Source organism: Vipera berus (genome assembly GCF_964194415.1).
Source record: "Vipera berus genome assembly, chromosome: 2".
Lineage (NCBI taxonomy): Eukaryota > Metazoa > Chordata > Lepidosauria > Squamata > Viperidae > Vipera > Vipera berus.
In genome coordinates this window covers 164,960,551-164,974,275 of record NC_138203.1, presented here as the reverse complement: position 1 = coordinate 164,974,275, position 13,725 = coordinate 164,960,551, and the positions used below count along the sequence as shown (strand labels likewise).

General features: G+C 39.1%; 2 protein-coding genes across 3 annotated transcripts in view; one reads left to right on the top strand and one right to left on the bottom strand.

Annotated features, from left to right (window-relative positions):
• The window catches only part of PGS1 (phosphatidylglycerophosphate synthase 1), a 59,618-nt gene extending 55,803 nt beyond the window's left edge, over positions 1 to 3,815 (top strand). The window contains exon 10 of one of the 2 annotated variants that reach the window (XM_081319929.1): positions 3,673 to 3,815. The gene's annotated coding sequence lies outside the window, so the exon portion shown is untranslated. Of the gene's footprint in view, positions 1 to 3,583 lie in introns of both variants that reach the window. The other variant, XM_081319928.1, reaches the window with a different exon arrangement.
• DNAH17 (dynein axonemal heavy chain 17) overlaps positions 3,193 to 13,725 on the bottom strand; it is a gene marked incomplete at its 5' end in the record, with an annotated part of 119,670 nt that continues 109,137 nt past the window's right edge. Inside the window, 7 exons of the mRNA XM_081319927.1 lie at positions 3,193 to 3,765; positions 5,198 to 5,423; positions 6,605 to 6,748; positions 8,533 to 8,715; positions 9,297 to 9,479; positions 10,589 to 10,768; positions 11,499 to 11,690. Of these exons, the coding sequence (XP_081176053.1) occupies positions 3,518 to 3,765; positions 5,198 to 5,423; positions 6,605 to 6,748; positions 8,533 to 8,715; positions 9,297 to 9,479; positions 10,589 to 10,768; positions 11,499 to 11,690 (1,356 nt within the window). The 3' untranslated portion in view covers positions 3,193 to 3,517. The remainder of the gene's footprint in view (positions 3,766 to 5,197; positions 5,424 to 6,604; positions 6,749 to 8,532; positions 8,716 to 9,296; positions 9,480 to 10,588; positions 10,769 to 11,498; positions 11,691 to 13,725) is intronic.

Sequence of the window (13,725 nt, the reverse complement as noted above, 5' to 3'; positions counted from 1 at the left end):
AATAATAATAATATGTACTTTGTGAACAGAGTGGACCATTTTTTCCCTTGCTTTGGCTTTTGATACCAAGAGTAAAACAGAAGAAGAAAAGACTGTAACAAAGTTGCTACAAGGAAAGAAGAATAAATAAATTGCTTGGTTATAGAAGGGGAAATTATGATTTTATTATGCTGTTAATACATACCAGTTTAAATGTTGAAGTACATAAATTTTGCCTGTTAAAAATATGCTTTGAAAATTGATGCATGCTCTGAATTGCCAAGGAAGCAAGACTTAATTTTTGCACAGCAAACTGCAAAGCTTCTACTGAGCAGAGTTGTCTTGAGTTAATAGCCCTGCATAATTCTTCAGATAATTCTATTCAATTGCTGAGTGGAAAAAAAGAATGAGCTTACAGGCAGTTCTGTGATAGTCTTGCTCCTTAATAATGTTTGACTGTAATGTTTGAAAGTAATTTGTGAATTGCTGAGGAGTGGAAATTAATTCTCTTCTTCTGAATGGGATCATCCACCCCGTTGCCTTCAGTGTGCTTTCCTCCTCTTCTTGTTAACAGATCCTGAAATACAGAGGTCCTTTACTCTGCCTCAGGAACAAGACTTGTGGTGTTGCTGCCCTCACATCGCAGCCACTGTTGCTGTTGTGCTGAAGGCAGTGCTTTCCTCTCTTGGTGTGACAGGATGATGGGGATAAGACAGAGCAGGGGGAAGGAAGAGAGCAGAACATTACTCCAGGCCTTACTCTAACTTCCCTCATTTGTTCATCAAAGTCGCTTGCTTTTTTCTCAGCTTTTCTGCAAAAATCTGGCCTTTGCATTTCCTCATGACCAATGCTTTTGGGAAGACGAAAGCATGCAAAGAGGTGGTGGTAGTGGTGATAAGAATTAATTAGGAAAGGGCACTTTGCTCACTTATTTGCCAACTGGAACTTGCCTGTGGGGACACATTCCATAGAGCAGGGCTTTTCAACCAGTGGTACGGGTACCACCTGTGGTACATTGGCACCTGGCAGGTGGTACGCGGCCATCCTAGAAAAGTGGTAGCGGGGGAGGGGAATTCAGCTGAACTGGTGGCAGCACCGCACAAGCCTAAGCGAGAGATGGCTGGAGCTAGGCAACTGGTGGTACTCCGATGTTGCCATATCCTAAAATTGGTACAATGGGTGAAAAGGTTGAAAAGCCCTGCCATAGAGAGACAGAGCTCTGCTGCTAGATGGGGGGGAGAGGAGGAGAGTCCCAAAACAACCAGGTGAAGCCTTGCCACATGCCAGCCCTCCCAACAACTGTTTTTTTTTCTTATTTTCAATAGAAAGCACTATTTTCCTGCCAGATTGCTTTGCTATGGTTTTCGTTTGACAGCAGTGGGCTGGCACGGAGGTGAAGGCTGTGTTGGGAGAACATATATGCAACATGAGACAAGTAGGCCAGTTTGGAGCTGGGCACAAAAGTGAAGTGGATGAGCATCACATACACAAAAAGTCTTTGTGTCCCAGGCATACCACTTCTAATCAAAGACTACAGTATTACTTTTGTATTTTGATAGTAAACAGCCTTGCAGTAAGATTGTTGTACCTTTTATCAGATGCCTAGATTTGCTGCTAACGTCTGCTCTAAAGAGTGTTTTCTAGTGTAAGACTAAAAAAAGTTAAGGATATATCTGGGTATTTTGTTCATAATAAACAAAATGGGGAGGAATAAACGAGTTTTTTGCTAATGAAATAAGCATAATGTTGCTTATTAACATCTGCAATCGGATTCCTAAAACTTCAGGAATGCTGCATTAACTCTCCAGGAATCTTCGAGTGCTTTTAAATAATATCAAGAACGAATAAGCATCATTCACCTGTGGACCTTTTCTCCTGTGCCACAAAATGGCCTCTTGATACCTGTTTTATTTTGCTTATTTACTTTTTGGAGAGCAAAATGTTTAAAGTTCAAATTCTGTATCAGAAAGATACAGACCTAAAAACCTATCTGTTTGAGCAATCCGGTCTGGTCTGACGGGTTCTGTTTTAATTATTGCATTTGGGCATTAGGGTTTAACTTATTTTCAATTTCTGTATTTGTACATTTTTGATATTTATGTCACTGTTCACCGCCCTGAGTCCTTGGGGAGAAGGGCGGTATACAAATAAAATAAAATAAAATAAAATAAATAAATAAATAAATAATTTACATACTATATATGTATGCACTGACATAACTTAAACTTAATTCATATCAACAATAACTCATGCACTTGTCTATCTTGTTGCAGTGAGCTAGTCAGGAACACCCAAGAATTAGAGGGGGTGGGGTGGGTGTCTTAAGCGTTACGTTGGTCAAGTTATTTTGACTGACAGCTGTCCCTCTTTCTGGTGAATGGACAAAGCAAGTAGACAGGAGAAATGCATTCATTATACAAATAGTATAACTTCCCTGGATAAGTGTAAGTTTATTTATTTACAATTTTTGGACACCATAACAGAGTCTTTTTTGAGTGGAAATGTGATAATGTCCTGACAAGCATTGTGTATTTTTTAGGAATGCTGGCTATGCAATTTCAAACATGCCAGAGCTGTTTCATTACAAGAATGTTTGGACACTAGGCAGGAGACACCAGGGAGAAAGCCAGACAATGATCCAAGTTAGATCTGGTGGTGAGCCAATATTGCGGCAAGCAGAAATGGAAAGATTGGGCTGGATGGGCATGACCTAACAAAACCGGCTTCAGAAATAGTCTAGTAGGTTAATAAAGGCAATCCAAGATGACAAAGCAGGAACAGGCCTTAGTGTTTATACAGAGAAATGTCGATCATTAGGATAAGTAGGTGCTGGGTGAGAGGTTCAAAGTGATTCCAAAATCTCCAATCCTTTCGCCGCGGCCTCAAAACACTCCTTTTCCACCAGGCTGACCTGGACTGACAGGCATTTTAATTAATTATATTTACAATTTTTAATTTATTTTTAGTTTTTAATTTAAATTTATTGCACAGATGATTTTAATTTTATTTTTATCTTAATTTCTGTACTTATTATATGTTTTGTTGTTAGCCGCCCTGAGTCCTTCGGGAGATAGGGTGGGATATAAATCCCATAAATAAATAAATAAATAAATAAATTTGTACCTTGTGTTCAGAGTTTTGAGCAGAATATTTCACTATTAGATTGACCAGGTTTTAGTTCCTGAAATAAGTTTCGTGACTAGCTACCCTTGCAAGTGCAAGTAACATTTTCCCCAAGTTTCATATATGGCCAGTAAGGTGAAGATGTCTAGGCTAAGCCATAAGCTGTAAGTGATAGCTACTGCACAGTCTTGTTTTTCTTTTTTTCTGTATGCTCTTGCAGAACTGCTACTCGACCAGACAAGTTTTCTGTTACGGAGAATAATTAAATATAGGAACAGTGTTGTTAATGATCACTTGAGTAGGAACATCAGGCCAGATATACTTCAAAGTAATTTTTATTTTGAAACAGTTACCTTGCTTGGGGTTTCCAGGAAGGGATAACAGTGCCATGATGGAGACAAAACTTTATCAGACATTAAATTTGTAAGAGTAAAGCAACTCCAGCAAGAATCCACTTAGCTGGCTTCTCTTTTGTTTTCAGGTTAAAAGTCCAGACGTAGGTGGGGCCTCTTGTGCGTGTCTTGTACACAGGACACTCATACATGTTCTTGATATCCATGCGATCCACAGGGATGGCCTTGATGAAGATGACTGGCATCGAAGGCGTCAGCTCCTTCAGGCGTGCATCACTGATGACCCCGGTCTGAGTATCCCAGCGTGCACCTGCAACAAAATGGGACAGTCCTCGCAAGATCAGTTCTTTTGCGGCAAGGCTGAGAATCTGCGTGATTATCAACCAGCTCACTTTAGCAATAAGGCTACACGCTAGACTTTGGCTTACACATGCTTTTGATGCTACGCTTATATATTTTACAGGAATATAAACAAAATGAAACAATTGGATTCATACCCTGCACTTGGCATATAGCAGCTATTCTTTTATTACAGAAAGTTGTGCACTCCTACATAAAGTCCACTTATACACAGGTTCGTTTAGCTCAATTTTTTTTAAAAAAAACAGCTTCTAAAAAAGAAAAAAATGTATCTTAGATGCAGCATCCCCAAAGTAGAAAGCTGTCCCCTTGCTTTTTAATACAGCTGGATGTGATAATGAAATGGACATCTGCTGCCCTCTACCGATATGAAATAAAACAGGCAGCTATCCAAACATCTTGTTTATTATCTTTTTGGTCGGTGGTGATGGTGGTGTCAAATATTTATCAGAATGAATTTGGAGAATTAATTCTGTTTCTGCTGTGGGTGCAAATAATATTGCTTAGTGGCTGATTTCTAGCGTAATTTCTGTCAAATAATCTGAAAGTATGAAAGTTGGACACTGAAAAAAAATGAGAGAAATAGAAACATAGTTGTCTTTAAATTATAAATCTGGAGATGATAAATAAAGGTACCACAGACTGCAATAATCATTCAATAAAACCTGGACCAAATTAAAACTGACTGTTGTTTTGCAGCAACAATCAACAACTGAAGCAAGTAGGTGATGGGCTAGGAAAAAGTTCATGTTGTGAATAGATGGATCAAAAAAATGACAGGACTGTCCTGGGAACAGCTATGAGATGCACTAGGGGTCAGGCTGAGGTAATGAGTATTCATCCATGCAGTGACCAGGTGTCAGGCCTGACTCAATAGGGACTTAAACTATCAAAGAGGAAATTTAATTTCCAAGTTACTCAAAGCTATTGCATTCCTGATATACTGGCCTGCAGCCTTCAGTGTTCCCATGGTAATTATAGAAGCTGTCATTGAGCAGTAGTTGAAGAATCCTGCCCTGTTCTTTAATTTTGGAGAATGTGAAATGGGCACCTGTATTCTTTTATTTTTCGTTGTTACAGAATTGTGCAATAGATGCAACATTATAGAAAAAGCCTGAAAACAACATTCTGAAAACAAATCTCTTTCTCAGTAATTTATCTACTTAGTTCAAAGTAAAATCTGAAAATAGAAGAATCAAGTTCCGTTTTCAAAATTATTTTATTTCTCCTTCTCCTGTCTGTTCAGCAAATTGCTGTGGAAGAAAATACCAATGGCTGTCTGTAAGCTGGACTTATTCTTGAGGAGATTTTTGAAATTAAGCTAAGGGTCACATGAAATGAAGTCCACATCTTATCTACACTATGATACGAATGGTTTGTACCTTCCATGAAGAGCCCATGAACGTAGGAGCCTTCTCGAGGTGGAGCTGTCATATCTTCTCGGTTTTTCTTGGTAACTTCCACTGAGAGACACATTCTGTCAAGAGGCCATTCATTCTTCCTAGCCATGGACTGCATAATGGCAGTCAGAAAAGACTGAGGATTGAAGAAACCTGCTAGCCACACAGTTGTAGGCAGGGCAAAATCTGTGGTCCAAGCCTCCAGCTCCTGGAAATGAAAACCGTGATAGTGTTTTATAGGTAAGCATATTCAGGACTGCACATACTTTATATTCCAGCTTTATTTCTCCCTGTGCATTCCTTAGAAATACAGCTTGAATGGGAAGATCTATTAAATAAAATTTGCTGAACAAATTGGAATAGACACTTTGAGATTTGTGCGATAGCAAAAATCCAAATGAAGAGAGCTGGCTTTTTGTTCAGCTGTCCACAATAAAAGCTATGTAAGAATGCTGTACAGCCAAGAACTTCAGAGAGAAGCAACAGATTAACAAAACAGAAAAAAGTATCTTTTCTATGCAGCCAACTAGTACACAACCACCACAACTCATGAAAAGATTAATTCTCCCATAGATTAAAAAAATATTCAAAAATTGAAAGCAGTTTACTTCATTTGCTAGGCACCAGAGAAATAAATAACTCCAACAAAATCTCTCCAAAACATTTGAAGCACAACCCCAAAGACCCAATGAATGAAGAAGACAGAACAGACAGAATTATTTGCAAGATACAGTGCAAGGACTCTGAATGCCTCCATGTAAAAAAAACAAGCAGATTATCAGAACACATCTTTAAACAAGTTCTTACAAGACACAATGACGATTCTTTAATTTCACAGCACATGGACAAATGCAACCATAAATCCACCTGGGAAACTGTTTTAGATCAATGCAAGAGAATTTGTAAAAGCCTAGCATTCTGATTGATCCGCCATTAACACATAAAATCCCAGTGTATAAACTATTTTAAAATATCAGTGAACCAACAAGGAAGCAAGCAGCCTGAGGCGCGTCCTTATATCCAGAAATTAAATAGGTCAAGTGAGAAGACAATAGGTAGGAGCAATTTTCAGTGGAACAATAGAGCCAATCAAACTAGGAAAACAAATCGGAAACAGGCGGACAATCTACAACATTCCTGATCAAGACAGGTAGGACAAGCTGCTACTCATAAAAAGCCCACAAACTGGTCTCCCTTGTATCAGAGAACTGACCATATTACCTAGTATAGCACAGAAAGGTTTGGCAGAAGAAAACAAAGCCCAGCAAAAAAAGATCCCAAAAGGAGAACAATGCTTAAGGACAGGTTTTCAGCTTTGTGGAAAAATCAGCCTTAAGAATTTACAGCAAATTTTACAACAAAGTACTTAAACAGCTTCATAGTCCTCACCCTGATCCGGAGCAGTAGATCTGCATACCAGGCTGCTAAACTAAGTAAAGATGGGTAAGCACGTTTTGTCCAGGATTCGGGTACATTGTCATAAAAAAGAGCATTGGATAGTTCCTCCATGTCTGTTGTTATTGTCAACTCACCCTTTGGAAAAAGTAAAAAGTTTTAAATTGGTTGTGGCCATTATCAGAATATCCTGCCTGAACATATTGTCTACTTGAATGATTTTCAGTGTGATTAAGGAAATGGCATCCCACTTGGTCTTGATTCTCTGAATGTTAATTAAGGTCCTCTCAGTATTATATTATCCAATAAGCAAATTCTTAACAAGAACTTTTAGCATTTTCCCCTCAGGTTAATTATGGTACTGTGTGGTAGTTTAAATTTCCCAACACACTACTGAGAAAATAAGATTATTTTCCCAGTTACTGTTATAATTGCCAAGGCTGAAATTAGATGATGACTGTGATATGAATCAAAAGTATATGCATAGCATACACAAACATGGTTTTCCACACTAAAAATCAGCTTGTGGATGCTTGTGCTATAGAGTTTCAAAGGAGAAGCAATGCCCACGTTTTTGAGCAACTTTAGCTTTTAGCTCCCAACTAAGCATTTACAAGGAATCTTTTTCTTTTTACTAATCTTTATTAGTACAATAAAGCACATGTGCTTAAAACATTAAAATGTCTATGCCCTCTGGGAAGCTCATACAGCTATTTTGAAGACTTCTGCTGGAAGAGTCATTTGTTCCTGTACAGATTCATGCAAACAACCAGGGACAGCTTTTAAAACAGCCATGTGAACTTTCCAGAAGATGCAGCTGTGTTAATGCACAATGAAATATTTACACAGCACCATTAAATTACTGCACTAATGTTTAAACACCCACCCACTCATACCCACAACCTTAAACTATCTTAGTTTTCAGCCCAATGCCTGCTAAAATCCCTCATAATTAGGCATGTTCTCCACCAGCTTGGAGACCAAAATACTTTAAAGCCTAGACCAGGGGTAGGCAACCTCGGCTCTTTTATGACTCGTGGACTTTATAGAAAATGTATTGTCTAGGGCAGGGGTAGGCAACCTCAGCTGACTCAGGAATTCTGGGAGTTGAAGTCCATGAGTCATAAAAGAGCCGAGGTTGCTTACCCCTGGCCTAGACAGTACATTTTCTATAAATATACTGAAGGTAAGCAATTGCCAGTACATGAAATTATATTGGCCACACTTTGGATCTGTCTCCTTCAATTTTCATATATGTAAATACACAAACTTGTGTTCACTACATAATTACTCAAAAGAAAAACTATTCTGAATTTAAAATTATTCACCCAAAAAGCAAACAGTAGATTTAACATGTACAGATTAAATTCAGTGCAGTCCCTGGTTTGTCAACTAAATTTGAACACCTCAGCTGATTTCTTACTCTCTGTGTGTGTGAGTGGCAGCCTTGTTTTGCACATGAACATGCAATCCCAAGAGCAGAACAAGGCCCCCCCCCAATTAATTGATTATTGGTTAAATTTGCCTAATATAAAGTCCCATCTGCACAGATAACTTGTCAGTATACATATAGTCTCCCTATGAGAACAGAAAAAAAGAGATGAGGGGGAAAACGGAAGGCAGATGGGATGAATGAAAAGTGAACGCAAGAGAAAGAGCTGGGGTGAGGGGTAGGGATAAACCATTGAGGTGAGAGTAAGGGTAGTTTGCTGGAGAAGAAAACCAAAAGCCATTTTGAAGTTACAAAAAGGATTAAATTCAGCAGAAGGGCATTTTTGTTTACCAACTGAATCTTGTTGATCTGATATATTACCAAGAAATAATTTTCCATTCAACTTTTTTCTGTATCAGTACACCAGTTGAATAGCTGATAATTATGTTATTGGAGATGGCACCAGCAAGAGTATGTAATATGCAGTCACCTTCAGTCCCAAGTTCAGTTCTTTCAAAGAGCGTCTGATTTCACTGGTGAGGATGTTCATTCGTTCACATTCCTGGAAAGCAACTACCACATATGGTGTTTTCTCAGCTGCTTTTGCCATAATTTCAATCATGTTGAAGGGCTCTGGAAGACGATCCATGATCTCATCTAGCACTGCTTTTACCTGACACACAAAAGGCCAATTGTATGTTTTATTGCTTGTAACATTTTGCTGTGAAAGCAAATTACGTGAATGATCAATTCATTTTATTTTATTCCTCGTGTCCTTGTGGTCAAAGAAGAGCTAAGCCTAGCCCAGCACAGCCCAAAAAGATGGTAAAGATGTTCCTGAGTGTGATTCCTTGGGCTCCAATCAGGCAGTTTTCTTGACAGCATTTTGGAGGTGGTTAGACACTACTGTCTTGAGGGATTTGTTTTTTAATTGTCTAGACAACAGCCTTGGAAATTCCCAACTAGTCTGCCATCCAAGTACTACCCTAACCCAACCTTATTTAAATCTGAATGAGAGATCGATCAACGTCTTCAAAACAAAACCTGACAGTGGGAGAGGCAGAGCAAATGGGGAAATTAAAAAGGGTCAAATAATTTAAAATAAATAAAAACAACAAAATTAAATAAAAAGAAAACATAAAAGAAACACAAAACTCAAAAGGCAGACTTGATGGACCACTGGGTCTTTTTCTGCCATCAGTCTTCTATGTTTCTATGGCACATCATGTCCCAGGAAATGACATGCCTCCTTACCTTTTCTTCACGGGACACACCAATTCCTCCTCCAGAATCAGATTCTTTGGGCTGCATTTCCAGCACTGTGCGGAAAAGTTTCTCTGAGGTTACAGTGAGGAAACCAATCTCTGCATTCGGATGGAGCCCGTACAGATAAGGACTCTCAGGTGGTAGATTTTCATCAATATATTCATGATAGCCCTGTGAAAATATATATTTTATATAGAATATTAGTGGATACACAATGTGTTTGTTCAAGTAGCCGAGTCTGGGCATTCTGATCTTCACCTGATAGTTTCCAATTTACTTTGTATCCACGTCTAGGTTTTCTGTGTTACCTTAAAACATCTGGTAAGTTGATGTCAGTTTTTGTTTCCCAGTAAAATCCTGTTCCAACTACTTACATCAATACAACCTGTGTGAACTAGCCTGCACCCTCATCGTTCCTCCATGGGCTGTTAGGATATTAGGTAAAACAACTTTCTGAACGGTTAGCTAAACATGGATATTAAACAATATTTTCCTTGATTGACCAAAACAACAAGAACAATTTCCTGGGCATTCTCTGAAGGAGGAGAGTCTTAAGAGAAAAAGAAAAAAAGTAGATATCTGGCCAAGCAGATATCTTCGCCAATTTCCCAACAGGATGATGCCCAAATAGTAATGAGTAGGTTTAGCAAGGCAGCCATGTTTATTTTATTTGAATTCTCTGGGTGATTCATGTCTTCTGTTACTTTTCCTATATTCCCCTTTTCCCAAGAATTTTTTTTTTGTACTTAGAGATTTGGTTTTGTAGATTGAATAGATTTTCTCATTAAAACCTTCCCCACATTGCTGCTGTTTCTATTTCAGGACTGATAGTTAAGTAAATTGTGCATTTGAGCAGGGTGATCCAGAGCATCCTTGCTTGTTAGTTTGCCTAGGGCTGGCCTGAAGGATGAAGTTCTTGGTAGAAGGGTGAAGCGCACCTCAGCTGATGGATTGGGGGCATCAGGAAGGCATCAGGAAGAAGGCCAGAAAGGCTTTCAAATATCTTCCTAATCTACATCTCCCATTTGATAGTTCTCTCAGGAGTAACTGCCTGACTTGCTTACAATTAAAAAAGTGCTTTTTTCATAGCCGTCTAAAAACTGCTTTGGCTTGTTCCAGTTTAGCTATCTATATTCTCTATGTCAAGATGTGAAACTTTTTTTTCTCTCTCTCTCTTTCTCTCCCTATTTATTTTTTACTGGATATTTATGTGGCAAGTTATCCGGTGGGTGCCCTATCCTGCCTTATTCTCTGTACAGTTGGATCCAGCCTGTTTTCACCTTGTAGTCACTATTGGGTGGAATGAGGAATCCTGGAGCCAGAAACATTTCGCCTTCCAACATTTCCATGCGGATGTATTCACCGAGGTAAGTCCGACACAATCTGCGGTCCCAGTCATCAGTAATATGTCCTCCATACATGATTTCACCAAAGAGATACCGTAAATCATCCCATGGAACCTAGAGAGTAGTGGACAATATTCATGACTGTGATATTAGCAGGTGGACCTTTAATCCTTGGTTCATAATAAAAAAGGCATGCAGCTTTTTACTTGACTATAGCCCCAGGGTGGCTTCCACAACCCAGCCTGTGGTGTTGCGACTGGAACTCCCAGAATTCTTAGAGTGTACAATATGTTTTTTTCAAATAATACTTTTCCCCCCCAGAAAATGAATGGTAATATAAAGAATATTTTATTTCAGGACTGCAGAAATATTTATCTTGCTGACACTCATTTGAAGAAAATAAATGCCTTTTGGTAGCTGTGGGATACGCTTAATGATTTCAGGAGGCCTAAGGAGTATAGTTGAATCCCCATCGTCAGTATTTGTTATTTCGGTTTGTAGGGCTGTCCACTTGTCATGGGACTCTTAACAGAGTAAAGAAGATAAAATAAAAAATGCAACAGAAATTAATAAAAAGACATATGTCTTACTTTTCAGTTCCTGGAAGTCTACTTCATACAAAGCAGTTCCATGTCAAAAAGTGGAGAACTCCTTTTGACAAAGTCCAGAAGCCACAATAGTCCTCCCCTCAAAAGGAAAGTATGCTATCCGCAATGATACGCCGTCTTATTCTATGCTTCTTTATTCCTCACAATGTCATTAATCAAGACATTGGGGAAGCAGAGACTTAGTTACTATTTTATAACAGCATTAGCAAACAAATGAGCAGTTAAACAATCTTTACCCTCACGTTGGCCTCCAGGTAATTATACAGGACATTGATGGAAATGGTGAGATCTCCATTGTTAAAGGGGTAAGACCTGTTCCAACCTTGTGCTCCAAATTTCCTCCGTTCTGCTACCACTGCGTGGAAGTAGCAGAGGGCAAAGAGAATACACTTAAACTCAATTTCCTTGGTGCACATTTCCAGGGTATCCTAAAGGGGGGCATAGAAAGCAAAGAGGCTTTTTGCACAAAATACAATGCTATCATTTCTGTTACATTGCTTATTGCTGTACAGGTAGCCCTCGATTTAGGACTACAAGTGAGCCCCAAATTTCTGTTGCTTAAGCAAAACAATTGTTAAGTGAATTTTGCCCCATTTTGCAAGCTTTCTTGCCACAGCCGTGAAGTGAATCACTGCAGCTGTTAATTTAGTAACGGTTATTAAGTGAATCTGCCTTCCCCATTGACTCTGCTTGTCAGAAAGACACAAACAGTATTCACATGACCCTGGGACTCTGCAACCATCATGAATATGGGCCAGTTACCAAGTGTCTGAATTTTGATCACATTACCATAGGGGTGCTGCAACAGTCTTAAGTGTGAAGAACGGTCATAAGTCACTTTTTTCAGTATAGTTGTAACTTTGGTCAAAAAACAAATGTTTGTAAATTGAGTACTACCTATAATTCAGGTAAACGGCTCAGAAAACCCTGGGAGATATACATTAAATTCCTTTGGCTGTAATCCAGGATAGTTCTTCTACACTAGGCAAACCCTCACTCTTTACAGGACACCCACAAGATCCTGTCACTCAAGCACTCTCATTTTATCTCCATCAGAATGCAGAATGCTTCCTGTTTTCAGGAAAACGGAGGAACAGCATGATTTCTTAAGGCTGCCTTTAGGGCTACTCATCCATCACTTTAATAGGATTTTAATTAGGCACTAATATATTGGGAAGAGGGCCCCACATCTTATGTACTCATTATAGTTTTATGGGGAATTCCATATTGTAACCACAATCTTTTTAAAGTGCTATTGTAATTGATGTTAGTTATCTGGCCATATCCTTCATAATTAAAGAGAGGAATAGTACCATATCTTTATATTATAATTTTAAACACAATATTTTCCAGTTATCAATACAAATCATATTGTAAAAAGTGGTAATGACTTCATATAATAACAATAATAATAATAATAATGCAAAACAAACAAAAACATCCTTCCCTTAAAAACCTAGCACTGTAGTAGTACAGCAATCTGCCAACCTTTCATTTAAAAGTAGAAATATACTTCTTTGCTAATTAAAGTATGGGCTTAAAAATAAATGGTTTCCCTCAGCAGGGTTACAGAAGCCGCAAGGCAGGGGTGTCAAACTCAATTTCATTGAGGGCCGCATCAGCATTGCGGTTGCCCTCGGGGCTGGGTGTGTATGGCCAGGGTGGGCATGGCCTACTGGGTGGGCGTGGCCAGCTCTACATCGTTCGCATCAAGGGTGCCTATGGGGCCCTGGGCAGGAGTGGGACAGATCTGAGGGTCTCTGGCAGGAGGAGGGTCTCTGGGCCAGGGCCAAGGCAGTGGGGGCTGTTCCCTCACTGTTTCCAGGATGGCTTCGCGGGCCACATGAAACCACTTCGCGGGCCAGATCCGGCCCCCAGGCCTTGTGTTTGACATGTCTGCCATAAAGTAAATTTGAAATAGCCTCACTCACAGAAGCTAGGTATAAAAGGGATGTTGTAGGATGGATGTAAAATACTCCTCCTATTGTGGAAATTCAACTGGGAACCTGCAAAAGCAGAGCAATGACAAAGGCATTTTCTAGAGTCAGTAATCTAAAGCCCACTATTGGTCTAAGAAAATACTGCACTCGTGAAAATGCCCAGGGTATTGGGAACACCACCATTCCAATTCTTTTTAGAGAATTCAGTTACTGTACAATTCTGACAGAATATTCAGCAGTGGAAAATTAAAAAGAAATCAGAAGCAAGGAAGAGTAGACCAAAAGGCTGCCACGAAATCCTACCTGTGGCTATTAAGTCTCCAGCTATGGTTAGCTGATATCCCAATTTGCCTTGTCCCAATTTTTGGCTGAACCTTATAGTTCTTAATTTCTTTAGTATGTCAGTATCTTCAGACTATTTACTACCACTAAAGCCCTTGTTTTAAAATTCGAGATCTGGATTCTATTATCATGTGTACCTGCTTTTTCAGTTTCAGTATTTTAGCCAGAAGGAGTCACAGTT